This window comes from Ovis aries, chromosome X, assembly GCF_016772045.2.
Source record: "Ovis aries strain OAR_USU_Benz2616 breed Rambouillet chromosome X, ARS-UI_Ramb_v3.0, whole genome shotgun sequence".
In the NCBI taxonomy this organism is placed as follows: domain Eukaryota; kingdom Metazoa; phylum Chordata; class Mammalia; order Artiodactyla; family Bovidae; genus Ovis; species Ovis aries.
In genome coordinates, this window is record NC_056080.1 from 134,440,923 (window position 1) to 134,467,576 (window position 26,654).

General features: G+C 39.9%; 1 protein-coding gene across 3 annotated transcripts in view; it reads left to right on the forward strand.

Annotated features, from left to right (window-relative positions):
* The window catches only part of PCDH19 (protocadherin 19), a 129,313-nt gene that overhangs the window by 41,909 nt on the left and 60,750 nt on the right, over window positions 1-26,654 (forward strand). For all 3 annotated transcript variants that reach the window (XM_042241775.1, XM_042241774.1, XM_027963080.2), the window contains one exon: window positions 20,534-20,592. In XM_042241775.1, the coding sequence (XP_042097709.1) occupies window positions 20,534-20,592 (59 nt within the window). The remainder of the gene's footprint in view (window positions 1-20,533; window positions 20,593-26,654) is intronic.

The window sequence follows — 26,654 nt, forward strand, 5'->3', positions numbered from 1 at the left end:
TTAATTTAGACTAACTTGGGGGAAGGCCAGTTGGAATTACAGAGAAAAAAAAGTGCAATTTTATTACTTTCAAGTTCATAGAATAATAAGAAGTAAGCTAACAAAGCCCTTGCCAGGAAGTTTTGCCAAGTAGATGTCCTTGGATCTGCTTTAATGACTAAATAAGAATGATGTGCAATTAACATATTTATTGTTTGTAAATTGCTTCTAAAGTGCTTAAAAACAATTTATTCTCTTAAGTAGTTTAAACACTTCCCTTGTAATCTTGTTTACACCATAATTTGCTCAGTAAACCTTTTTAAAAATAGATACAGCAGCCTATCTCTATCAGAATGATCACCAAATATGAATTAGTGACGTCTGAACTACAAAGGTATTAGTACAACATGGAGAAGAAACTAAGCCTGAGAATGATGCTTTGAGGAGGTGGGCAGAGCAAATTCCTCTTTTCCTGCTTAGTTTTAGTCACAGAGGCAGGGCCTCAGTCTTATTTAAAGAGGAGAAAACTCCCTCACCAGGAAGCAACACTTGCCATCAGTCTAGCCCCCCTCAGTAGTCTAATGCCAATTTCCACTGAGGCAGTAAAAATGAGCAAATTTACCTTTTCAATAATTTCACTATGATCAAACAATCCCCAGTGGGCACTAATAGAAGATACTGTATTTTGATTGCAATTTATCTCTAGCAATTATAGATGAGCAATTTAAGTGGCAACAAAACAAGTCATTTGCTAGAATGAGACTGTATTTCACTGAGCTTTATCATTTCACTTTTTTTTTTATCAGATTACTCAGCTTTTTCAGATTACTCTGTTTCCTTGGGTGGATCATACATCCTCTTTCTGCAGTATCCTGAGGAACAATTACTTTTGTTAATGATAGGATATTGACAGATGATTTACAAACATCATTTGCACTAAATTTTACTTTTCCCTCCCTTGAGGAATTTTGTTGACAGAATTTACAGCATTAGGTTTTACTCTTTGAGGACTTCTTAGGAGAAATAACAGGAAGAAGTTGGGCAGGTGGAGAGGGATGAGTCCTGGCCTGGTGGCCGAAGAGCTGAGTTCTAAACTTGTGTCTGGGTTTCTAAAAACCAGCTGTGATACTTTGAGGGTGGTGGTAAGGTTCTCTGGGCCCATTTCCTTGTCTTCAAAATATTGAATGTGTGTGTGTGTGTGTGTGTGTGTGTGTGTGAGAGAGAGAGAGAGAGAGAGAGAGAGAGAGAGAGAGAGAGAGACAGGGACAGGGACACAAAGAGAGATTAGATACTCTCTAAGATCTTTTTGAGCTTTAATACTCTCTGGGTAATTGATTCTGTGATAGTCATGAGGCCAAAAGGAAATTTTTCAAAGCCTAGGGCATAGCATCGTCAGACTGCACTAATGACTTCAAGAACCTTTGCAAATGACCACATTTGGTAGAAAAGCAACTAAAGACTCTGTCATGATATGAGAAATAATTAATATTGCATAAAAGGTCAGTTTTTTAAAATTTATTTATTTTCATTGGAGGCTAATTACTTTACAGTATTGTATTGATTTTGCCATACATCAACATGAATCTGCCACAGGCGTACCCGTGTTCCCCATCCTGAACCCCCCTCCCACATCCCTCCCCGTACCATCCCTCCAGGTCATCCCAGTGCACCAGCCCCAAGGATCCTGTATCGAACCTGGACTGGTGATTCGTTTCCTATATGATATTATACATGTTTCCATGCCATTCCCCCAAATCATCCCACCCTCTTCCTCTCCCACAGAGTCCAAAAGACTGTTCTATACATCTGTGTCTCTTTTGCTGTCTCACATACAGAGTTATTGTTACCATCTTTCTAAATTCAATATATATGCGTTAGTATACTGTATTGGTGTTTTTCTTTCTGGCTTACTTCACTCTGTATAATAAGCTCCAGTTTCATCCACCTCATTAGAACTGAATCAAATGTATTCTTTGTAATGGCTGAGTAATACTTCATTGTGTATATGTACCATGGCTTTCTTATCCATTCATCTGCTGATGGACATCTAGGTTGCTTCCATGTCCTGGCTATTATAAACAGTGCTGCAATGAACATTGGGGTACACGTAATGTGTCTCTTTCAATTCTGGTTTCCTCAGTGTGTATGCCCAGTAGTGAGATTGCTGGGTCATAAGGCAATTCTATTCCCAGGTTTTAAGGAATCTCCACACTGTTCTCCATAGTGGCTGTACTAGTTTGAATTCCCACCAACAGTGTAAGTGGGTTCCCTTTTCTCCACACCCTCTCCAGCATTTATTGCTTGTAGACTTTTGGATAGCAGCTATTCTGAATGGCGTGAAATGGTACCTCATTGTGGTTTTGATTTGCATTTCTTTGATAATGAGTGATGTTGAGCATCTTTTCATGTGCTTGTTAGCCATCTGTATGTCTTCTTTGGAGAAATGTCTAGTTCTTTGGCCCATTTTTTGATTGGGTCATTTATTTTTCTGGAATTGAGCTGCAGGAGTTGCTTGTATATTTTTGAGATTAGTTCTTTGTCAGTTGCTTCATTCGCTATTATTTTCTCCCATTCTGAAGGCTGTCTTTTCACCTTGCTTATAGTTTCCTTTGTTATGCAGAAGCTTTTAATTTTAATTAGCTCCCACTTGTTTATATTTGCTTTTATTTCCAATATTCTGGGAGGTGGGTCACAGAGGATTCTGCTGTGATTTATATCAGAGAGAGTTTTGCCTATGTTCTCCTCTAGGAGTTTTATAGTTTCTGGTCTTATGTTTAGATCTTTAATCCATTTTGAGTTTATTTTTGTGTATGGTGTTAGCAAGTGTTCTGGTTTCATTCTTTTACAAGTGGTGACCAGTTTCCCCAGCACCACTTGTTAAAGAGATTGTCTTTAATCCATTGTAAATTCTTGCCTCCTTTGTCAAAGATAAGGTGTCCATAGGTGTGTGGATTTCTCTCTGGACTTTCTATTTTGTTCCATTGATCTATATTTCTGTCTTTGTGCCAGTACCATACTGTCTTGATGACTGTGGCTTTGTAGTAGAGCCTGAAGTCAGGCAGGTTGATTCCTCCAGTTCCATTCTTCTTTCTCAAGATTGTTTTGGCTATTCGAGGTTTTTTTTTTTTTTTTTGTATTTCCATACAAATTGTGAAATTATTTGTTCTAGCTCTGTGAAAAATACCATTGGTAGCTTGATAGGGATTGCATTGAATCTAGAAATTGCTTTGGGTAGTATACTCATTTTCATGATTTTGATTCTTCTGATCCATGAACATGGTATATTTCTCCATCTATTAGTGTCCTCTTTGATTTCTTTCACCAGTGTTTTATAGTTTTCTATATATAGATCTTTAGTTTCTTTAGGTAGATATATTCCTAAGTATTTTATTCTTTTCATTGCAATGGTGAATGGAATTGTTTCCTTAATTTCTTTTTCTACTTTCTCATTATTAGTGTATAGGAATGCAAGGGATTTCTGTGTGTTGATTTTATATCCTGCCACTTTACTATATTCATTGATTAGCTCTCGTACTTTTCTGGTGGAGTCTTTAGGGTTTTCTATGTAAAGGATCATGTCATCTGCAAACAGTGAGAGTTTTACTTCTTCTTTTCCAATTTGGATTCCTTTTATTTCTTTTTCTGCTCTGATTGCTGTGGCCAAAACTTCCAAAACTATGTTGAATAGTAGTGGTGAAAGTGGACACCCTTGTCTTGTTCCTGACTTTAGGGGAAATGCTTTCAATTTTTCACCATTGAGGATAATGTTTGCTGTGGGTTTGTCATATATAGCTTTTATTACTTTGAGGTATTTTCCTTCTATTGCTGCCTTCTGGAGAGTTTTAGAACTTAGAGGAGACCATAGACTGAAAATAAAAGCAGTGTAAGCCGACTGGGTTTCCATTTCCTACTGTCTGGAAAGTTAGACCGAGTAGAAGGTACCCTGGTCTGGGAAGTAGGGGCCTTAGGCTTTTGCTCAGACTCTGCCAATAATTGGCTATTGATCTTGAATTAAAAAAACTCTCTGGGACTCAGTTTTTCCATGTTTTAAAAAGGGAAAATAATACCTTGCCTATGTACTTCTTAAAACTGCTATGGTTATTGGAAAAGATCTTAGGGCAAGGCTATATGAAAAAACAGTTGCCATACTGAAACAAGGTGCCATTTAAGAAAATAATTTTTAAAATTGGACCATTGAGAGACACAGCCCAACAAATGTGTCTCACTGTATTAGATTGTAAAAACCCTTTTTATTTTTTATTTCTTTATTTTTTTAATATAATTTTTTAATTTTAATTGGAGGCTAATTACTTTACAATATTATATTGGTTTTGCCATACATCAACATGAATCCACCACAGGTATACACGTGTTCCCCATCCTGAACTCCCCTCCCTCCTCCCTCCCTGTACCATCCCTCTGGGCCATCTCAGAGCACCAGCTTCAAGCATCCTGTATCCTGCATCAAACCTGGACTGGCAATTCATTTCATATATATTATACATGTTTCAATGCCACACTCCCAAATCATCCCACCCTCTCCCTCAGAATCCAAAAGACTGTTCTATACATCTGTGTTTCTTTTGCTGTCTCCATACAGGGTTATCATTACCATCTTTCTAAATTCCATATATATGCGTTGGTATACTGTATTGGTGTTTTTCTTTCTGGCTCACTTCACTCTGTATAATAGGCTCCAGTTTCATCCACCTCATTAGAACTGATTCAAATGTATTCTTTTTAATGGCTGAGTAATACTCCATTGTGTATATGTACCATAGCTTTCTTATCCATTCGTCTGCTGATGGACATCTAGGTTGTTTCCATGTCCTGGCTATTATAAACATTGCTGTGATGAGCATTGGGGTACACGTGTCCTTTCAATTCTGGTTAAAAACCCTTTTTAAAGGTATAGATGATATCATGTTCAATATGACGTACGTGTATACTGGCATATTAGTAAACATGGCATTCCAATATTTTAGGTTCTGAAATGATTCTTTGGATGAATGAAAGAGATATGATTACAGGGTTGGGAAGACAGAAGGCTAGTTTTTACTTAAGCCAGTTTTCCCTGCAATCTAAATTCTTGAGAAATGTTGAAACAAATACAAGTAGAGGAAGCACAGTAGCCTTCCTTTCTTAAAAGAACTTTGCAAAAATCCTTTCATTTCATCTATGAAAGAGGCAAATGAGCTCTTCCTATCTGACGGATGGGTCTACCATCAGCTAGCATTAGCTAATGCTAACTAACAAGCAGTGCGTGAGTACCTGCTCTGTGCCAGAAGTGGTGACGGCCACTGACGCCCTTAAGTTTCCAGCCACATGTGGCTGACACATAGGTAATGCAAGGTGTTAAATGATGTAATAGAGGTAGGTCTACTCTTTGTATTTCCTTAGGTCACCAAGGGCATCACATTTCAGGACTGGAGAGTCCTGAGTCACTGGTCAACAGTCTTCCTAAGGCAACCCTGTCCAGTAGAATTTTATGGGATGATGGAAATATTCTATATCTGTGCTGTCTAATATACTAGCCACTAGCAACATTTACCTCCTGAGCACTTGAAAGATGGCTATTGTGATTGAGGAACTAAAAATTTAACTCAATTTTTGCTAAATTTAAATAATTGCCTACCTATGTCTGTGTTATTGTTTATAGTATCTATGCCATTGGGCAGCACGACTCTAAGGAATGGTAAAATGAGCCCACAGTCAGGCTCAGGGTATTTTTGAGTTGAACTCTCTCATTGCTTTGGATCTTAGAAGGTCCTGGTCAAGCTGCTATAGCCCTTTAACCATGTTTTTCTATCCACACACTACACTGGAAATGGCTCATTTCCAGCTGAAGGTTCTGAATTATGCATGCTAATGTGCTTTACTTAACCCTGAGATGAGGTTTTCTTTCTTTCTTTTTTTTAAAAGAGATTCTGTGACAGTTCAATCATAACAGAGAAAGCAAATGGGGCAAAGAAAAACTAGTTTATAAAGGCTTTTAAAGTGTCTCGAATCTTGCCTTTTACATAATTTCAGATGGTGTGAGGTTACTTCAACTCTCTTTAATCTGAATATTCTCTCTCTCTTTGTCTACACACACACACACACACACACACACACACACAGAGGTACACAGGCATTCCAGTTAAGGTGCTGAATCAGCAATTAGAGAAGTTGAGTCTATATATATATGGCTTCCCAGTGGCACTAGTGATAAAGAACCTGACAGCAAATGCAAGAGATGTAAGAGTCATGGGTGTTCGATCCCTAGGTCAGGAAGATCCTCTGGAGGAGGGCATGGCAACTCACTCCAGTATTCCTGCCTGGAGAATTCTGTGGACAGAGGAGCCTGGAGGGCTACAGTCCATAGTGTTGCAAAGAGTCAGACAGGACTGTGGTGACTGAGCATGCACAAGGCAAGACTGTTCACTGCATTATTTATTTTTCTGATAGTACAGATAAGGGGAGAATGAGATAAAATATCCTGTAAGAAACCTCAGGGAAAAAAAAAAACTACACATGAAAAAAATATACATTGGAAATTTTGTTGGAAATAGAAATGGATATTCAAGAGAAATCAAGTTTATAACCTGATAATCAGATGACTTATCCTTTGTCTGGCAGTTCACTTTTAGAAAGCATCTGCACGTTTATTATTTTATTTCATCTTAATAGCAACTCTATAAGATAGTAAGGACAGGTGCTATTTTCATTTTATAGATTAGGAAATTGCTGGTCAGAGAGGTTCAGTGATTTCTATAAAATCACGCAGCCAGTAGGAACTTTATATTTACATTGAAGACTGTATTTAAGGTTTCTAGGGCTTTTCTTTGAATAGTCTGTGATCTTTTCTAAGCTTAAAACAACCTGAAGAAACAATCATCAGCATGACTTATGGCCCTAGCTGAATCTGTGTCTGCCAGAAACAAGCATTTTTTAATATGGAGATGCAAAAACACAAATACTTTTCCCTCATAAAAATTATATATAATATGTGTGTATCTCTGTGTATGTTATGAATGGAGATATGACTGCCCACACCTGTTTGTACAGGTTGAATCTCAAACAAAATCTCTCATTGTTATCAAGTAGACACAAGTATTGGACAGATTAGGATGAGGAGTGAGGGTGCTAGTTTGTTTGAGAAAGGGTGTGTGTGTACAGAAAAGTGAATGGAGAAAAACTAAGAAGAAAGTTGGGGAGGCTGAATGCTAAAAACTGTATGGGAAAGAAATGTAGAAGTTAGTTGAACAGGTTGATGAGTAGGACTGCCAGGCACAGTACAGTGTTATGTTTCTGACTTTCTTTTTTTTTTTTTTTTAAGGTTAAGTTTGGAATTATTCCTGGGTTTTGCTGCTGGGAGTCTGATGGGAGAGGGAGGGTGAAGTGTTCCCCCTAATTATTTCTCAGTCTTCCTGCAAGAGGAAATTGCCCTAGTTGTGTTCACCACCCTTGACCCTGTCATGTTTAAGCAGGCTAGGGTATTTATTTTTTCTCCCAAATAGTACACCCAGTCATCCAGTCCTAATTACTTCTATTTCACTGCCTTCCCTAGAATCCTAATGAGGTGTGACCTGTGAGTGTGGGACTTGCAATGAGAAATCTTGAATTCTAGTTTTGGATGTGACACTGCTCCTCTCTAGCAGAGGGCAAGTCTTTTAACCTGTTTTGTCCTGCTGTTAATGCGGTTAATAATATTTATTTAGCTTATGATAGTAACAGTGGGATTAAGTAGTTAATGTTGGTTAAGAGGGGAAAGAAAGAAAAATGGGGTAAAGTTTTCTGTATTTGGAAATGGACACATTTCCAAAAGCTAATTGTTTCACGGTGATATTGACAGGAGACACCTGCTCCATTGTACTCATCAAGCACCTCCTGGAAGTCTCGCTGATTGGATGAAAAGCAAAATTCTTCAGTTCCAAACCATAAGCTCTGTAGAAAATGTAACCACCTTCAGGCCCAGTTTCCACCTTGGCTGTCTTTTTGCCATCTAAGAATATTCCTCTGTCTTATGGTTGCTCTAAGGTTGAGTACATTTTCGCTCTCTCCTGAAACCCTTTTTAAACATTCTGAAATTCTTTTTGATGAAAGATTCGTATAAATGAAAGGCATATTAGTAATTGTTGTTCTGTTGTTACACTGCGTAACTGCATTACAGATTTCTAATACTCTGACAATTTCAAGCTGCTGATAATATTAACCACTTTTCAAGGTGTAGTTATGGCTTTACTGTGCGTGGTTGCTGGCATTCTTATCTGTTGACAAAATCAGGTCAAATTCCAGCCTGCCCTCACCAGCCCCTTCCCAGCATAAAATGAGAAGATCTGTTAGGATCTGGGTGGATAGGTAGGGGTCTTGAAAGAACGAGTAAACATTTCCATTACTTCCTTGAATCAATCCTCTTTGGCTGTTGTCGTTGCTGCTAAGTCGCTTCAGTCGTGTCCGACCCTGCACGACCTCATAGACGGCAGCCCACCAGGCTCCCCCGTCCCTGGGATTCTCCAGGCAAGAACACTGGAGTGGGTTGCCATTGCCTTTTCCATTGCATGCATGGATGCTAAGTTGCTTCAGCCGTGTCCAACTCTGCGCGTCCCCATGGACAGCAGCCCACCAGGCTCCTCTCTTCACAGGATTCTCCAGGCAAGAATACTGGAGTGGGTTGCCGTTTCCTCCTCCAAATCCTCTTTCTATTGCTTCTCATTTATGTGTCATGAAGTGATGCTGAAGTGTAAGTTCTGTCTTGCTTCCAACACAGATTTTCTGCAGTGCTTGTGTAAGTCACTAGAAACTGGAGGCTACCATGGATTTTCTTCAGTGCCTAATAATTTCAACAGAACTGAATGCCCTTTATTTAAACTCTGGTCATAATTAGAGGGTTGCCAATAGTAAGCAACCATGGAGTCTGATTTTGAGAAATGTTTATTGTGCCTCGTTAAATTTGAAATTAGTACTTAAAAAGATCAGAAATAATCTGTTTTCATTTTGGTGACAGTAAATATAAATGGATGCCGTGAATGCACATTCTTGCCTATATGCCTCCCAGTAAACTGTGTTTGCCACGGTCATCAGAATAACTACACCAAAAGAGAACTATGGAAATTTTCATTGACCACAAACAAGAAAATGATCTATTGTGTTTCCTCTAATTAGAAAATATTAATATCAGAAGCTAACACATTCACTATTTTCAAGATGGTGTAGAACTTGGTTGTTTTTGTCAGCATGATCACATATTACAGGCTTGAGCAACAAGCCGGTACAAGGGAAATGAATTTAGAATGATATGCCAAAGGCTGTTTCTCCTTCACTCTAAGCTTGTGGAGGCAACTGGGCTTTAAGTGATGTATAATATAAATAATGAGATTGGGTCTGGAACTGGATTTGGGGGTGTTGTTTGGGCCCACAGGCACAGAGTTACCCGCAGCTTTCCCTCCAAATATTTTGAAAGCTTTTCAGCTGACAAGGCTTGCTTAATAGAAATTGCGCTCTGTAGGCAGTCAGGACTCCGTAGCTGCTAAGTAGTAGACAATTGAGGCCAATGAAATAGAATTCAGCAGAAATGGACCAGAGTGCTGAACCTTCTCTAAGCAGTGCATGCTCAGTTGCTCACTCATGTCTGACTCTTTGTGACTGCATGGACTGTAGCCTGCCAGGCTTTACTGTCCATGGAATTATCCTGGCAAGAATACTGGAGTGTGTTGCCAGAAGGGCTCAAAGATAGGCTGGATTCAGGAGAGCTCATACTGTGGATACCTGGGCCATTGCTTTGGAAGGTCTTATATTGGTTTCTTACTGTCAGTTGGATCAACTTTATCAAATCATAGCTTCTGAAATTGAAGCTACCCCATAAGTCATCACTAGTCATCTTATGTCACCTTGTAAAGATGGTTGTCAATATCTCTAAAGGACAATTGAAATGGTCACCAAGGTTGCAGGGAAGAAAGTAGCTCATTCCTGGAGCCATCTCCGTCTGGAGAACTACCTGCAGTAGTGTGTGCCAAATTTTTCTTTTGTCTCTCTGCTATGCTATGCTCTCCTGACCCATTCACAAAAAATAGCCAAGAAAATCATTCAGACAAAAATAGGTATAAAGCAGGCTAATCACTTCTCTGATGTTACCGTCTTGTGTAGGTCATGCCAAGAACAGTGTTCCTGGGGTTTTTTTCTTGTTGTTCTTGTTTTTGTGACTTGTTCTAGCTAAGTCTAGAGAAGGCAATGGCAACCCACTCCAGTACTCTTGCCTGGAAAATCCCGTGGACGGAGGAGCCTGGTAGGCTGCAGTCCATGGGATTGCGAAGAGTCGACACAACTGAAGTGACTTAGCAGCAGCAGCAGCAGCTAGCTGAGTCAGTATTTAACGTGGCTGTAGCATTTAACCTGTGTGTTTGTTTTCTTGGCTGTTTAAGTCAGAGTAACAGTTGGCACCTGCTGTAAAATACTTTAATATTTGGGGATGAAAGGCACTCTGAGCCTACGAAATAGCTTTAATGTGTGGTAGTTACATATTTTGGAGAAGGCAATGGCACCTGACTCCAGTACTCTCGCCTGGAAAATTCCATGGATGCGGGAGCCTGGTGGGCTGCCATCTATGGGGTCGCACAGAGTCAGACATGACTGAGCGCCTTCACTTTCACTTTTCACTTTCATGCATTGGAAAAGGAAATGGTAACCCACTCCAGTGTTCTTGCCTGGAGAATCCTAGGGACGGGGGAGCCTGGTGGGCTGCCGTCTCTGGGGTCGCACAGAGTCAGACACGACTGCAGTGACTTAGCAGCAGCAGCAGCAGCTACATATTTGGGGATGATGATTACCCTCCAGGTTTTGTTCCACTGGCGAATGTGGTTGATAGCTATTTACTTCTCAGGTTGAATTTTGTTTGTGTGGGATGAGACGGTATGACTCATGTGATTGGGTTAGTCATTTTATTTAGTCTTAAACTACTTGTATCCACACCAAAGTCTTGTTGTTTTTGCATTCCTGTGTAGAATAAGCATTAACTAGTTCCTCAGAGCTTTTTATAAGCAGATATTATTTTCAAGTGCACTGTACCCCACAAAGGACTTAGAAAAGGGTCCCAGAGAAGAACAGAAAACTGTTCTTATCTATATAATGGGATGGTGTTTAGTCTGGTCATTCAGTAGGCTCTTTGCTTCTGAATTGCACAGATTCCTACAGAAAGTTCCTAGGTTTCTCAAGGAGGCCTTTGTAGTAAAATATGTACTGGGTTGCTCCTCTAAAGTCACAACTTTGACCCAATAAAAGATGAGGGTGGAGAAAAGGGCTTTCTCTAAGCTGCCTTTGTCACCTCTAGGTAGTCTGTCTACATCGATGGTGCCAGTGAAATTTTAACAGTGATGATAAAAGGCCACCAAGAGGGGAACTCTTCAACTTGACTTGGATGTTAACTAAATGGCCTATGTTTCCTACTGATAGCCCTGTCTGCAAGCCATTGGAATCCTAGAGTCTTCTTTCACATGATGAAAAGTAGCTGTCACACTGTCAGTCTGTGGCTCAGAATTCTACAGATAAGGCAAAGCTTTATCTTTTCACAGAAATTTTGTCTACCCTGTTTTGGAAACACTATCATGTGTCATTACGGCCCTTCCCAGAGATATGGCAGGACTGATGGATGATGGGCAGGAATCACCTAACCGTGGCATCTTATCCTTGGCAGTTATATCTAGACTACTGTGTATTTATAAGGTCATTGTTGGGAGTAAGGACAGAGAACAAACTGTAACTACAGAAGACAGTGGGCAGAAGGGATGCTTTCTGGAGAAACAGACCACCTTGGCCTTACAGATTTGGTCATCTGCTTTAACAGTAATAAGAAGCTTTATTCTTAACCTCTTCCACCCCTTCTCTGGTCTTTCATTGATGGATTCATTACATGAGCACTTGCTAAGTGTCCAGCATTGTGGCACTGAGACTTCAAAAGAAAGCTTCCAGTCTAGTTGGAGGATATACTGACATACTACACATGAAATAATCATAGAACCTGAGGAAAAGCATAAGTACATCACACAGTCTGTACACTAAGTGCTGAGAACATGTTAAGCTGTGTGGGATGATCAGAGATGTAGGCATATTAGAAATGAGGGTTGAGATATGAGGGAAGTAGAGGACTTGGTATTGGAGGACTGCTCAGCTAAAGATTTAATTTCAAGTTAGCTCAGTTAGTAAAGAATCTTCCTGCAATGCAGGAGACCTGGGTTTGATTCCTGGGTCGGGAAGATCCCCTGGAGAAGGGAAATGGCAATCCACTCCAGTATACTTGCGTGGAAAATCCCACGGACAGAGGAGCCTGGCAGGCTGCAGTCCATGGGGTCACAAGAGTTGGACATGACTTAGCGACTAAACTACTAATGCTAAATGTAACAGGGAACCATTGAAAGGTTTCTTTGAAGCCTTGAAAAGAGAAATGTTGTGATGAAAATAGTGGGCAAGAAAGGTTATTCACATAGCATTTTGCAGAATGGGCGAAAGGCAGATGGAGATGAAGAGGCAGTGGCACCAGTTGATGAAGGCTGTGGAAGTGGAGCCAAAGGGGCATGCTATTTGTCAGAATTTTATAAGTTTTATAACTCATTTGATAGGGGACGGAGGTTCCCTGTATTTGTGACATGGGTTTGTATGTGTAGCAAATATAATGGCCCAATCCTCCTATGTGCGTCACCTACTATCATCAAGCCATTAGGGTGCTAATTAATTCCATAGTGGAGCAGGAAATGGCAACCCAATCCAATCCAGTATTCTTGCCTGGGAAATCCTATGGACCTTGTGGGCTGCAGTCTGTGGGGTCACAAAAGAGTTGGATACCACTTAGCGACAGACTTTAGTTACATTGAGTTATGGTACAGTTCTCAAAGGGGCACTCCATAGCCTGTGCACAAGTATAACCATCTCTAGCACAGAGTCTATCAAATTTGTTATCTCCTTGCTGGTCTAGCCTATATCTTTTTTTTTGTTTGTTTTGTTTTCATTCTCAGAGTTTGGTGCATGTTTGTTGAATGGAGGAATGAATGAAAAAATGAATGACTGAACAAGAGCCGGGGCTTGAAGGGAACATTGGCATCATTTGGGTTGTTCTCTTTATTTCCTGGATAGATAAATTAACACTTCAAAAGGGATCAAGTGCTTTATTCAAGGCTACCAATGAGTCAGTGACAGACATGAGGAGAGAATTCAGTTCACCCCCTCCCCTACATCACATTGCTTACTGTAGTCAGACTGTGTGTGTGTGTGTACATGAGAATTAGTGCTAATGTGTACATAGGCATGGCTAGTGGAAATTTACTTAGCTTGTTTCCCAGTTCAGGGTAATTCTAGTGATGGCAGCTCTGCGGATGGTGCCTTTTATTCTGTCTTCACTAATTTATCATTCAGCTTCTGCTGTCTGGATGAATGAGTCTTTGAATATACATTGTAGCTACAGGCATGTTAGCTTTATTTTTATATAGAATTTACATTTTCATTTTTATGTGCTGAAGATAGTAAGGAGGGAAAGGCCATTTGTCAATTTGTTTCCTTAAAAAAAATGCCTTTGTGAAAAGACGCCATTTGAACATCTAAAACAGCAGTTACTTTCAGAAAAAGGCTATGAGTCTTATCATATGATCAATAGGTACAATTATCATTATTAGACATCAGCAGTTAAAAAGAGAACCCAGCATTTAAAAATCATTTTGCTGTGCATCTGATTTGGGATTCTAGTTTTCCTGTTTGTATTGATGAAATGACTGAGTGAAAAATTAAAAAGAAATTAGTTAGCAGATTGCAGCTATAATGTTTTTCAGTTTGATGGGACTTTTAAAGTATACTTTAAAATGGCTGTTCATTTTCAAATGAAAACCTTAAGGTTTTCATCTCAGCATCTGTAACCTGTTTTAACTTTATAATGTGGCCTGGGGATTTGTGCCTCTGGGCAAAGATTCTAGTCCTGGATATATGCATTTATTGGGCTTCTCTCTCCTTAGTGTTGAAGTCTATACTGGTGATAAAGACTGGTGACTGAGAGTCACAGTCACTCTTCCAGAGACTAGGGCACAACTCAGTGAACTGTGAAAGTGATGCAAAATGACAGTTAAAGTAGGGCATTCTGGTACCTTGGGGGCCTGACAACGTGGAAGTATTTGACTTGTGATATGCCAGGCTCATTAACATAATAACATACCACCCACCCCAAAGTCTCTCTAGAAACGTCCCACATCCAGAAAGAAGATGAGAATTGAAAGTAGTTAGCAAAGAAGGCTCCTGTGTAGGTTAAAAAACAAACTAAACAACCACAAAACCCAAAACATGATAGAAAAGTCCTTGCAGTAAAGATCATGCCATTTCCCTCTTAGAAAAAGATCTCATCTCTCTATCCAGAACTTAAGTCTCATTTTCTAGACTATTCTAACTATATATTCTAAATGTATTCTATAGAATATCTTCTATATATTCTAAATATATAGTTTCCAAGAACACAGGAGAAAAGTATCAAACTTGAAATGGAAGAGGAGCTGCTTTTGGTGTACTAATAGCACAGAGAAGTAACAATATTGAGTGTTTTATGGCAAGTTGGTGGGAGACATATGTTAAAAATTAAAGGTAAGAATTCAAATAACACAGTGTTTTGGAGTCAGTGAGTGTACAGGCAAACCTGCATGATACAGTGATTTATGTTTAGAAAGGTGCTTCAGAGGAAGCATGACGAAACTGCAATAATGTTCAAAAACAAGGCAATTTGTTGCAACAATTTTTAAATAGCCAGAACACGGAAGCAGCCTAGATGTCCACTGAGAGATGAACTGATACAGAAATTGTGGTGCGTATATATGATGGGATATTATTCAGCTGTTACAAAGAACACATTTGAGTCAGTCCTAATGAGATAGATGAACCTAGAGCCTATTGTCGGAGAAGGCAATGGCAACTCACTCCAGTACTCTTGCCTGGAAAATCCCATGGACGGAGGAGCCTGGTGGGCTGCAGTCCATGGGATCGCTAAGAGTCAGGCATGACTGAGCGACTTCACCTTCACTTTTCACTTTCATGCACTGGAGAAGGAAATGGCAACCCACTCCAGTGTTCTTGCCTGGAGAATCCCAGGGACAGAGGAGCCTAGTGGGCTGCCGTCTATGGGGTCTCCCAGAGTCGGACACGACTGAAGCGACTTAGCAGCAGCAGCAGCAGCAGCAGAGCCTATTGTACAGAGTGAAGTAAGTCAGAAAGAGAAAGACAAATATTGTATATTAATGCATGTGTATGGAATCTAGAAAGATGGTACTGATGAACCCATTTGCAAGGCAGCAATAGAGATGCAGACATAGAGAACAGACTTGTGGACACAGTAGGGGAAGGAGAGGGTGGGATGAATTGAGAGAGTAGTGAGGAAACATATACATTACCATATGTAAAACAGATAGGCAGCGGGAATTTGCTGTGTGCCACAGGGAGCTTAATCTAGTGCTCTGTGACAACCTGGGGGGTTGGGATATGGTGCGAGATGGGAGGGAGGTTCAAGAGACAGGGGACATATGTATACCTGTGGCTGATTCATGTTGATGTATGCCAGAAACCAGCACAATGTTATAACGCAATTATCTTCCAATAAAAAATTAAAAAGAAAGGCATAATGGGTAGGATTTTAAACCAAAGTTTTAGTCCTTAGAGAAGAAAGCTTTAAGCTATCCAAAAAACTCTACTATCCACAAGTATTTATTCTTTATTTTTTTTCAGAAAATTCAGATTTGATTAAACCTAAACAAAGTGGCTTTCCTGGTGGCTCAGATGGTAAAGCGTCTGTCTACAACGCGGAAGACCCGGGTTTGAGCCCTGGGTTGGGAAGATCCCCTGGAGAAGGAAATGGCAACCCACTCCAGAACTATTGCTTGGAAAATCCCATGGATAGAGGAGCCTGGTAGACTACAGTCCACGGGGTCGCAGAGTCGGACACGACTGAGCGACTTCATTACTAAACAAAGTGAGAAGTCTGTTGTCATTGAATCCTAGGATAAAGAATTCTAATTAGAGAAAGGGTTTGGGAGGAATATATTAAGTGATAGGAAAGTGACATTTACTGTTGAGACTGGGAATATAATTATTATCATAAAAATACTATATAATAAAAGTTTGCTCTAGACCCATTTTTTTGATGTCAAAATTTAGATTTTTCAGAAACAAATGTTCTTATCTCTTTGCTGTGTTCCTGTGTTAATTTGGCTGTCTCATTGGAGATGGGGACATTTCCTAGTGAAATTAATGTGACATTTAGATAAAATTTCCCCTCTCAAATGTTTCATGTTATTTCCCATTTAGAATACTTAGAGAGGGGATTAGAATAATGTCAAGCAAATTTTGATTAAATAAGGCTAACCAGGAGCCAATACATTCACGCAAAAAAGAAAAGCTCTTTTATTATTTCCTAAAGCATGTGTTTCTTTTGTCATTTTTTAGTCTTTGTTGAGATGACCTTGGTAGATACTCTGGCAAAAGAGATGCCATCTTCTAGGCTTGCCTTAGAAAACACAGCACATCGGGTCAAAGCCAGTGTCTGGTCTTTCGCCCAAGACAGTTCTCCACTCTGGATGTCGGTTAGAATTACCTAAGAAGCTCTTAAAAAAGTACTAATGCCTGGGCCCCACTCCAGACCAATCACCTCAGAATCTCTTGGAGTGGGATCTTCTCAACAGTATTCAAAAAAAAAAAAAAATTCCCTAGTTGACTCTAACGTATAGTTAGGGCTTAGAACCATTGGCTTAAGACTTGCAAACTATTCCTTAAGAAAAATTATTTCCTTCTTCGGGGTGGTCTGAGTCTCATTCTTTGCTCTACCTAAAGTGTGAAAAAAAAAATGTACTCTTTCAGTGCATTAGGATTTGAACACACGCTTTGAATCAGTACAAGCAAGAATACTTGCTGTTAGTTTACCCTGACTCATCATAGGCCATCTATGGCCAGTTGGCTCAGTTGTTTGGACTGTAGTCCTAATGAGGCCAGAATAGTATATCCTCTCCAATTATTAATAGAATAATTCTGTTGCATAGGTTGTGTCCATAGTCTCACCAAGCTGCCTCACAAAGAGACCTGAGACTGATTACAGAGGCAAAAGGCAATGGATGACTCAGCATAGCTCCATCTGCTGTGGGAAAATTGGTTCTAGGACCCTGCCTCATGACTAGTGCTTCTAATTGCATGAGGATGTAGCATGGGCCATCTGTCTATTATGGTTTGTGCTGGTTTGGGGAATAGAATATTTACATTTGAAGGTCAGGACAGATGAAAATGTGTGGCGGGGGTGGGGGGGTTTACCCTTTTAGAGTAAAAAGAGAAAGATAGCAAGGTGATAAGCTTCAGTGATCCTTTCCTACCCTACAGTGGCAGATCAGTGACATCTCTGTCCAGGTTAACCCATCTGCATACCACAGCAAGGGAAAGAGAATTGCTACATTTCCATAAGTAAGTCTTCTAGATCTGTGTTCTCCTATAACTCAGTGCCTGTGAGTGGGAATCCTCAAGGTGAGATGTAGTACTCCATTAGGACCAAGAAGTAGTACAGTCACGAGGGATAAATTTGTATGATTTAGTTTATTTGCCCAGAGTTCTGTCATATCTCCACAGGGCTCCAAATTTGAAGCACAGTGCACACAGACTGGAAATCCATATATGCAAAGCGGTATGAAATATTCTACCTGAAAACTGACTTAATGTGACAATATCTTGGAATGTTGCTCATGCTTTCTGTGCAAAGCTAGTATCCTCCTTTCTTTTACATCTGTGTCTCTGTTAACTTCCTTGAAAAAATGATTGAGGAAGTTTGGAAGCTGTGATGGAGTGTGTGCTGCATGGTACTCTTTTATTGCCCAAATGGGGCAAATCTCAGATCCTACGTGGGAATCCGTGTTCTGCAGAAAGCAGAGGATAAGGATTTCCACCATTCCTACCATGAGTTATGACAAATGCACTTGAAATTCCCCTTAGGATTTGTTTTCTGTTATGCCTATTTTAGGGCTCCTCAGGTGGCGCTAGTGGTAAAGAACCCGCCTGTTGATGCAGGAGACATAAGACATGCGTTCCATCCCTGGGTCGGAAAGATCCCCTGGGGGAAGGCATGGCAACCCACTCCAGTATTCTTGCCTGGAGAATCCCCTGGACAGAGGAGCCTGGCAGGCTACAGTCCATAGGGTCGCAAAGAGTTGGACATGACTGAAGCAAATTAGCGCACATGAACGCATGCCTATTTTACAGAGGAGGAAAGTGAGACACATAGAAATTAAGTAATTTGCCCTAGGTTGCACAAACTGATAATTAAACTCAGTGCTTAATCATTTCCCTGCTTTATTTGGGCAGAATCCTTTTGTGTGGGTAAGTGGGGGGCACTTAGCATGTTTCGTGTACTAAGTCGCTTTAGTTGAGTCCAACTCTTTGCAACCCTATGGACTGTAGCCCACCAGGCTCCTCTGTCCATGGGATTCTCCAGGCAAGAATACTGGAGTGGGGTGCCATGCCCGCCTTCAGGGGATCTTCCCAACCCAGGGATCGAACCTGCATCTCTTACGTCTACCTGCATTGGCAGTCGGATTCTTTACCGCCAGCACTACCTGGGAAGCAGTTAGCAGACTTCCACTTATTAAATTATATATTGTACTGAATATCATAGAAGAATACATTTACCCAACACTATTTTTGCCTTTTATGTTGGTGTAGAAATGAATTTAAGAAGTGCTTGTTGGTTGACACACTGAGGGATAACCTCTTCCAGCACTGTATTCCCAGGGCAGCTTCAAGTTTGCTTCCTCCTCTTGTAGTTATGTTTGCAACAATTTCAGCCTCCATTTTCTTATGAACCAATTAGAAATGAACTAACCCTTTTGATTTTAACTCTCCCAATCCATTCCTTCCAACAACACTGAAACTTACTTATGATTTTCATTCAAGGGGATTTTCTCCTTTAGAAAAAGCCAGTGTGCTTGCATGCGTGCATGCTCAGTCACTTCAGTCCTGTCTGACTCTTTTCCAACCCCATGAACTGTAGCCTGCCAGGCTTCTCTGTCCATGGGATTCTCCATGCAAGGATACTGGAGTGGGTTGCCATGCCCTCCTCTGGGAGAATCTTCCCAGCCCAGGGATTGAACCTGTGTCTCTTCTGTTTCCTACATTGGCAGGCAAGTTCTTTACTCCTAGTGCCACCTGGGAAGCCCAGATATAATTACACAGCTCATTTTCAAATAAGGGGCATGGGGGGAACATGGGCATGCACCAGCAAGTACAGGAGAGTGATGGGGATTTGGTTTTCTTCTCCTTACATTCTCTTTCTCTCACCTGCTCGCCACCCCCATCCCCACCTACTCTAGATACTTAGGGTCACTATCCAGACTGTTGGCTATTTGGTGCTCATGTGTTAGAACTGCTATCACCTGTCCTGTTTTCCTGTTTTCAAGGAGTCTGAGCTCCCTGAAACCTAAAGCTGCATCTAAGAACCTAGCATAGTTCCTGTGTGACATGTAGTCATCTGAAAGGAATCTGCTGTTGTTAGCTCGACAGCTATTGTGTTTCCTTTCACAGGCACTTTCAGTTGAAGTGATTTCTGAAGGCCCTAAGGAATGGTGAGAATGGTGAGAATTTCTGGTAGACCAGCAGGAGGGCAAAGGAGATGGGTACTTTTCAGTTTATACAGTGATTAACGAGAGTGTACTTTAGTTTTGGACATAAGATCCACTTTTTTAGGACCTCCAGTTACTTCAGTGTTGACTTTTCCCTGTGTTTCCCCCTCCTAAGGCTGACCCCCCCCTGCAATCCGCCCCAACCTCTGGATGCTTATCAGCTGTTTTCCCAACTCTTTTATCTGGCAGGTATTCTGCATTTGCTTTTGCAAAGCTGTTGCTCAGGCAGTCTACTGTAACCACATTAGACAGTGGTGTTTTAATGATAGGAGCTGAGACAAGGGTTTACTTTCAAACTTCATGTTTCACATGAAAGGCTTTGGCATCCACTGTGGACTGCTTTTCACCCTGTTTTAGGTGTAATACTTGTTTGCCTCTATATCTGTGATAAAATGAAGGCCTCCCTATATAACCAGTGCTGAGCAAAATGTCTTAAAGGGAAGTGCAGAGTTTAAATCACAGTGGAGGATTACCTTGCCTGCATTTCTATATCTGTGGAATAAATATTTTAACGTGTTAATTATCTACTACTAATGAAAATACCTTTGAACTTCCAGTCAATTTGATGGGCACAGATTTGTGTCCACTGGGGAATGGGAAGCAATTAGTTTCTGTAAAGAGTTTGGGTCATGCTGTATCTTCCGTAAGTGGTTGCATAGTGAGTAGTCAGGCGTATCCTAGGGGATGTTTGTGTCAAGTTCATCTTCCTCTGTCCAGGGGCCTGCCTCCACAGAGCCCCCAGGGTCCCAAGGAGGTGGCAGGTATTCGTCAGGGTCGTTGCCCTACTATGGCCTTAGTTTCTCATTCATTCATTGCCTCTTGCTCAGTAGAAAAATTCCTCCTAAGTAGGACAGTTTGACTCTCTTCATGAATCACCTCCATAACATTTTTAATCTTTTCTTTCCCTATTTCAGACTGAAAATTATTCCTTTGACTCCAACTACGTGAACAGCCGAGCCCATTTAATCAAAAGGTATGTTGGTTTGCTTGCCTATTTCTACAATTGAGCTCAATTTAGTACAAAAAGCATGAAGATATTTTTAAATGATGCCTTTTCAGATTTTAAAGTGAAAATGCTTATCTGCTTATTGTAGGAAATTAGGAAAATTCAGAAAAGCATTAAAAAATACTAAATAAAAATCACTGGTAATTCCACCACCCAAAATCACTGTTGGCATTTTATCATGTTTATGTAACTGTATACAGAAATAATTAAAATTGGGGTCATATTAAAATAAAATTGATTTGATGATTTAGAAATCTGATATTAAAGTTTTCTCCTGTGTATCTTCTATTGACTTTTAAGATGGTTGATGGCTGTTATTTTGGCAACTTTGAAATCATTTTAAGGCTATTTTAACGACAGATAAACTAATTTCTTATCTTTAAAAAACTTTATAAATGAGAGAGGGAAAGATAATATATTTGCTAATACAATAAATTTTAAAATAGGTATTTCAAGCGAAGCATTCGAAGTTGAGATTTGTGTGAATGGTTGCTCATAACCCAGTTATTCATGGAGACAAAATGTATGTGGATACAGAGCTGAATACTGCCTGGAAGATTCCAAGGCGGGAAGATTCCAGGAAGGAAGATTCTATCTGGTGCCGTGGTCACCAAGGTGCCCAAGGCAGGCAAGATAAATGGTTTAGGGAGTCCTCTAAGCAGAGAATTTGTGCAGAAAAACTGGTACTGACCATTCAGATGATGCCTTTATTACTGTTTGATGCAATTGTCCTCTTAAATGGTCCAGAGGTTATTCTGTAGCTAAAATTGAACTCTGTGTGTGATTGTTAATAGAAATGAAATAGAGAAGCAAGCAGGGTATGTTAGAGCTGCAGTAGACAAGATCTGAAAATTCTATTATTTTGCTGGCTCTAATCCCATAAATTTATATCACCAGAAGGGTAGGATTTGAGGAATAAACTAGTTTGTTGTAGAAAGAACTTTAATTCAGATCTAATTTAATTCACGATGCTGCAGTAGTGCCTACTAACATGCTAGGCTTATCTGTATCGGTCTGGAATCACTTGTGACCTTAAGTGACAGTTTGTTAATTATGTGAAAATGGATAGCCTAGTATTAACAGTCATAGCATTGTTTAGAATTTTTTGAGGGATTGGGAGGGATTCATTTTGAATATTTTCTTGGCCCACAGAAGAAATCAAAAGGTGAGGAAATCAAAATTATTCAACTGATTTATTAGGAAGGATAAAAGCCCTCTTTTTGTACACTGATTAGAGTAACTGCAGCAGAAAATTGCTTTCTTTTCTGTTTCAGAACTGTTATTTCAAAGCTCCTTTTTTCAGATTTCTGATAAAAACAGTGAGTTACCTATCCTCACAGGCCCCTTGGGCTAGCTCTGGGTACCTGGAAATTCTACGACCAGGTTAAACTCATAGCATGAACCTGATTTTCATAGCATGGCAGAAGGCTAAGACTCTTGGGAACCCTCAGCATCTTAGGTCAGACCTGAATATCCAATGCGCAAGGCAAACTGATGAGATGAAGACTTATGTTCAAACATTTAGCTTTTGGGACACATGTATTTCTTTAGCAGCTTTTGTACTCACTAAAACTTCTGATTTTGATTAATTATATGTTTTTGTTTATACACATGCACAGGCAAAAGGTACAATGTGGAATTAATAGACTCTCAATGGAAAAAATCTCTTGATGTTCCCTGAGATCAAAGATAGTGCTTTTTTTTTTTTTTTTTTTCCAGTCAGGGATCACCTTGGTTAAGAGGAAAGTTCAAGGACACAAGCATTTTTGCCAGGTTCTGTTTTTGGAACCCTGAGAGCTTTGGAAAACTACAAAGGTCTTGGAATTTATGGGATCAGTTGAATTTAGACAAAGCACAATACCTGGAAAGACACAGGGAATGTTGTGTGCTATGCTTTTTGAGGGGGACTAACTATTTTAAATGTAAAATGTATGGAAAGTGTTAAGAGAGTAGTAACTAACATCAGATGATAAAACCACACAAACTGTGTTCACATAGCTCACAGTGATGTCTGAAAGGTGTTTCACTGTATGTGGTTTCTTGAGGATCCACTTACATGCATGGGAAATATCCTGGCCAGAAAATTCTGAATCTGATTATCAGTCTTAATCTTATTATCAAGTTCTTGTTTCTTTAAATGCCAATCCAATTCCAGGCCAACTTTGAGAATTTCTTTTCCTATCCATTTTTTTCTTCTTCTGTTCACTTTCCACCCACCAAAGGATTCTTCTTAGACCCTGCTTTTTGGCATTCTCCAGGGGTTATTAACTGTCTTACGTGCAGGCTTCCTTTTCTCTCTCTCATCTGTCTACCTGAGGTAAACCAACAGAAAGCCAGAAGGCAGCGGGGTTTCTCCTAGCACAAATTAAGGTTCGGAAGGGTGAGGAGTAGATCAGAAGTGTAACGGAAGATATATAGCACATTGCCCCATAATCTTCTGCATTCAGTAATCTAGTGATTTATTTCTGTAGTGTTTTTTTTTTTTTTCTTGCAGAACGTCATCTGTAACCTGTAGGTATACCCAAGGTTTATGTCAGAGTCCCAGATTAACAGGCCAAGCCAGTTCAGAATTTTTTCCGGACGAATTTCCTTCCTGCTATGTTTGTTGCCTTGCTATCATGTCAGAGCAAGGAAAGCCAGCAGTGGGACGTTGCCCTTGCTGCAACACTGTCTTTCCTCATGCCAGTTTCCTTTACTGCTGTCTGCTACCCGCTCCTGTAGTGCTTTTGAGCAATATCAAGCAGGGCTGGGGCTGTAGCTCAAAGAAAATAAAGCAGGAAATGAACATGGCTCTGAAGCAGCATGGGAAAGAAAATGAGCATTGGCTCCTAAACCATGCAGAGTGCTTTCCTTTTCCACCTGAATTGTCCCGGGGTTTTGCAGCACCTGGTATGGTGCCTTGTCTGTAACAAATGCTGGTACATGTCTATTGAAGGAATGGATGAAAAAAGTTTAAAAAAACTCAGCATTTTTCCATTGAAAACTAGCATTAAACATTCCTTTATACAGGCAGTTTCTGGCCTTTTATGTGCATCAGAATCACCTGGGAGGCTTGTTAAATGCAGGCTCTAGCACCATCCCTAGAGACTCTCCAGTTTTCACAGGTTCCCAAGGTGATTGTGATACAGGTGATCCAAGAACCACTCTAAGGTTTAATGTTTCTTAATATAGTTACCCTACTCTTTTGACTTAGTCCATTCTTATTCTCAGAAGCTATTTCCCGGGTATGTGGTGTTACCTACTAGAAAGATATGCTCTCCTTTCAGATTTTTCTGTTCTTTGGAAAGATTTCTAATATTTTTAAGTGTAAATATGGGTCAGAATGTTAGTAATGTTCATTCATCAAGTATTCTCTGAGTCTTCGTACAGAATCTTATTCCAAATTTTTTCAAATTTGTTCCTCTGTTAGTCACCAGAACAAGTAATAGAAACATCTGTATTTATAATACCATTGCAAAAAGAACCCCAATTTATTGTCCCACAAAAGTTGCTTTATAAGTCTTTCATCTCCCAACAGGTACACAGGTAATAAACAAGTGAAATCAGTATTTTTTTATGCCTGGCATAAATTGTTGTTTGTTTGGGGTGAGTGGCCATTTACCAGGCTGTTTTACAATTTGCAGCATCTTGCTTACTGAGTCTTAAACTGTCCTACAGAAATCCATTCGTTAGGCCACTAAATGTCCTTATAGGATGAGAGTAAGTGGCACTTAGTTTGTCAGACGGGCAAACTGTTCTTTATACAAGTTAACTATTTTAAGGTTTGGCGGAGGGGGTTAATACACTTTGCTTTTCCTTTAGAGAGCACATGACTTCTCATTCTCAAATTACCAGTCCCTTAAGTCCAAGTAGCCGATTCTTCACTATTTTGTTATTTCTCTTCTTCCTATAAAAAGCCAAAAGCTCCAATGTAGTTTATAATACTTAGGTATATATAAAAATGATGATCAAAATTTTAAAAGATAGAGCCAAAACCAATTAGGAAAAGCAAAATAAAGATCCCTGGCATCTAACTCACTGCAATTAAACACTATATTTTCCTTGAAGCTTTTGAGAAGCCAAGACAGAGTAAGTATACCAGAGCATGTCAATCTCATTTTTCAATAAAGGAAGGATACCCGTTGGATAGGAGAATTTTTTTCCTATCCCTTAATTTTAGAAGAAATTAATGTAGTGGACAATGTCTGACTATAGTTTATAGAAGATATAGAAGCATTTATTATATATACATTTCCTATATCAATCCTATAAAAAGACTATGTACATTTCTCCAATGACAACATACTGATGGCTAACAAACACATGAAAAGATGCTTAACATCGCTCATTATCAGAGAAATGCAAATCAAAACCACAGTGAGGTACCACTCCACACCAGTCAGAATGGCTGCGATCCAAAAGTCTACAAACAATAAATGCTGGAGAGGGTGTGGAGAAAAGGGAACCCTCTTACACTGTTGGTGGGAATGCAAACTAGTACAGCCACTATGGAGAACAGTGTGGAGATTCCTTAAAAACTACAAATAGAACTGCCTTATGACCCAGCAATCCCACTGCTGGGCATACACACTGAGGAAACCAGAATGGAAAGAGACACGTGTACCCCAATGTTCATCACAGCACTGTTTCTAATAGCCAGGACATGGAAGCAACCTAGATGTCCATCAGCAGATGAATGGATAAGAAAGCTGTGGTACATATACACAGTGGAGTATTACTCAGCCATTAAAAAGAATACATTTGAATCAGTTCTAATGAGGTGGATGAAACTGGAGCTGATTATACCGACTGAAGTAAGCCAGAAAGAAAAACATCAATACAGTATACTAATGCGTATATATGGTATTTAGAAAGATGGTAACGATAACCCTATATGTGAGACAGCAAAAGAGACACAGATGTATAGAACAGTCTTTTGGACTCTGTGGGAGAAGGTGAGGGTGGGATGATATGAGGGAATAGCATTGAAACATGTATATTATTATATGTGAAACAGATCGCCAGTCCAGGTTTGATGCATGAGACAGGGTGCTCAGGGCTGGTGCACTGGGGTGACCCAGAGGATGGGATGGGGAGGGAGGTGGGAAGGGGGTTCAGGATGAGGAACACATGTATACCCATGGCTGATTCATGTCAATGCATGGCAAAACCACTACAATATTGTAAAGTAATTAGCCTCCAATTAAAAAAAAACTATGTACATAATATTTAGTTGTTAGTCAATGAAATCATGACCATATATGGGAATAATAATCATATTAAGCAATAACCATTTATTGAGCATTTGTGTATAACTGGTGCTTCATGTGAAGTATTTGATGAAGTCCTCAAAATGGCTTTCTAAAGGAGGTTTTAGCAAATGCATTTTTCTAGAGTTTAATTTTTCTTTTTTTTTTTTGTTGAAAATTGGAGTATAGTTGATTAATAATCATGTGCTTAGTTCCCTGACAAGGGATTGAACCTAGACCCTTGGCAGTAAAAGCATGGAATCCTAACCACTGGACCACCAAGAAATTCCCAGCAGATGCATTTTACAGACAAAGAAATCAAGGCACAAAGACATTAAGTATCAGGCCCAGGTTCCCATAGATGAAGTGGCAAACTAAGGATTATCACTTGTTCTGTTGACTCCAAGTTCAATGCTCTTTACACTACAGTCAGGAAATATAACATGTTACAGGAATAGAGTTTAAAGAGCCTAGAGCAGTGGTTCTCAACTGGGAGTTGTTTGGCAATGTCTGGAGACATTTCCGGTTGTGCCTTCTGGGAGAGGCATGACTGGCATCTAGTGCACAGAGGCCAGAGATGCTGCTAAACGTCTTATAATGGACAGAACACCTGCCACCCCCACCAACAGACTTATACAGTGTCCGCAGTGCCAAGGTTGGGAACCTTGCTCTGAAAGAATGGTTAATTACATTGTCCTTATTTTATACCCCTCACTATCATCTATCTCAAGCAAGTTTTAGCAACTGCTGAAATGCAGTCAAGTCAGGGTTGAATTCTGTGGTTTAAGGTAACAATCGTGC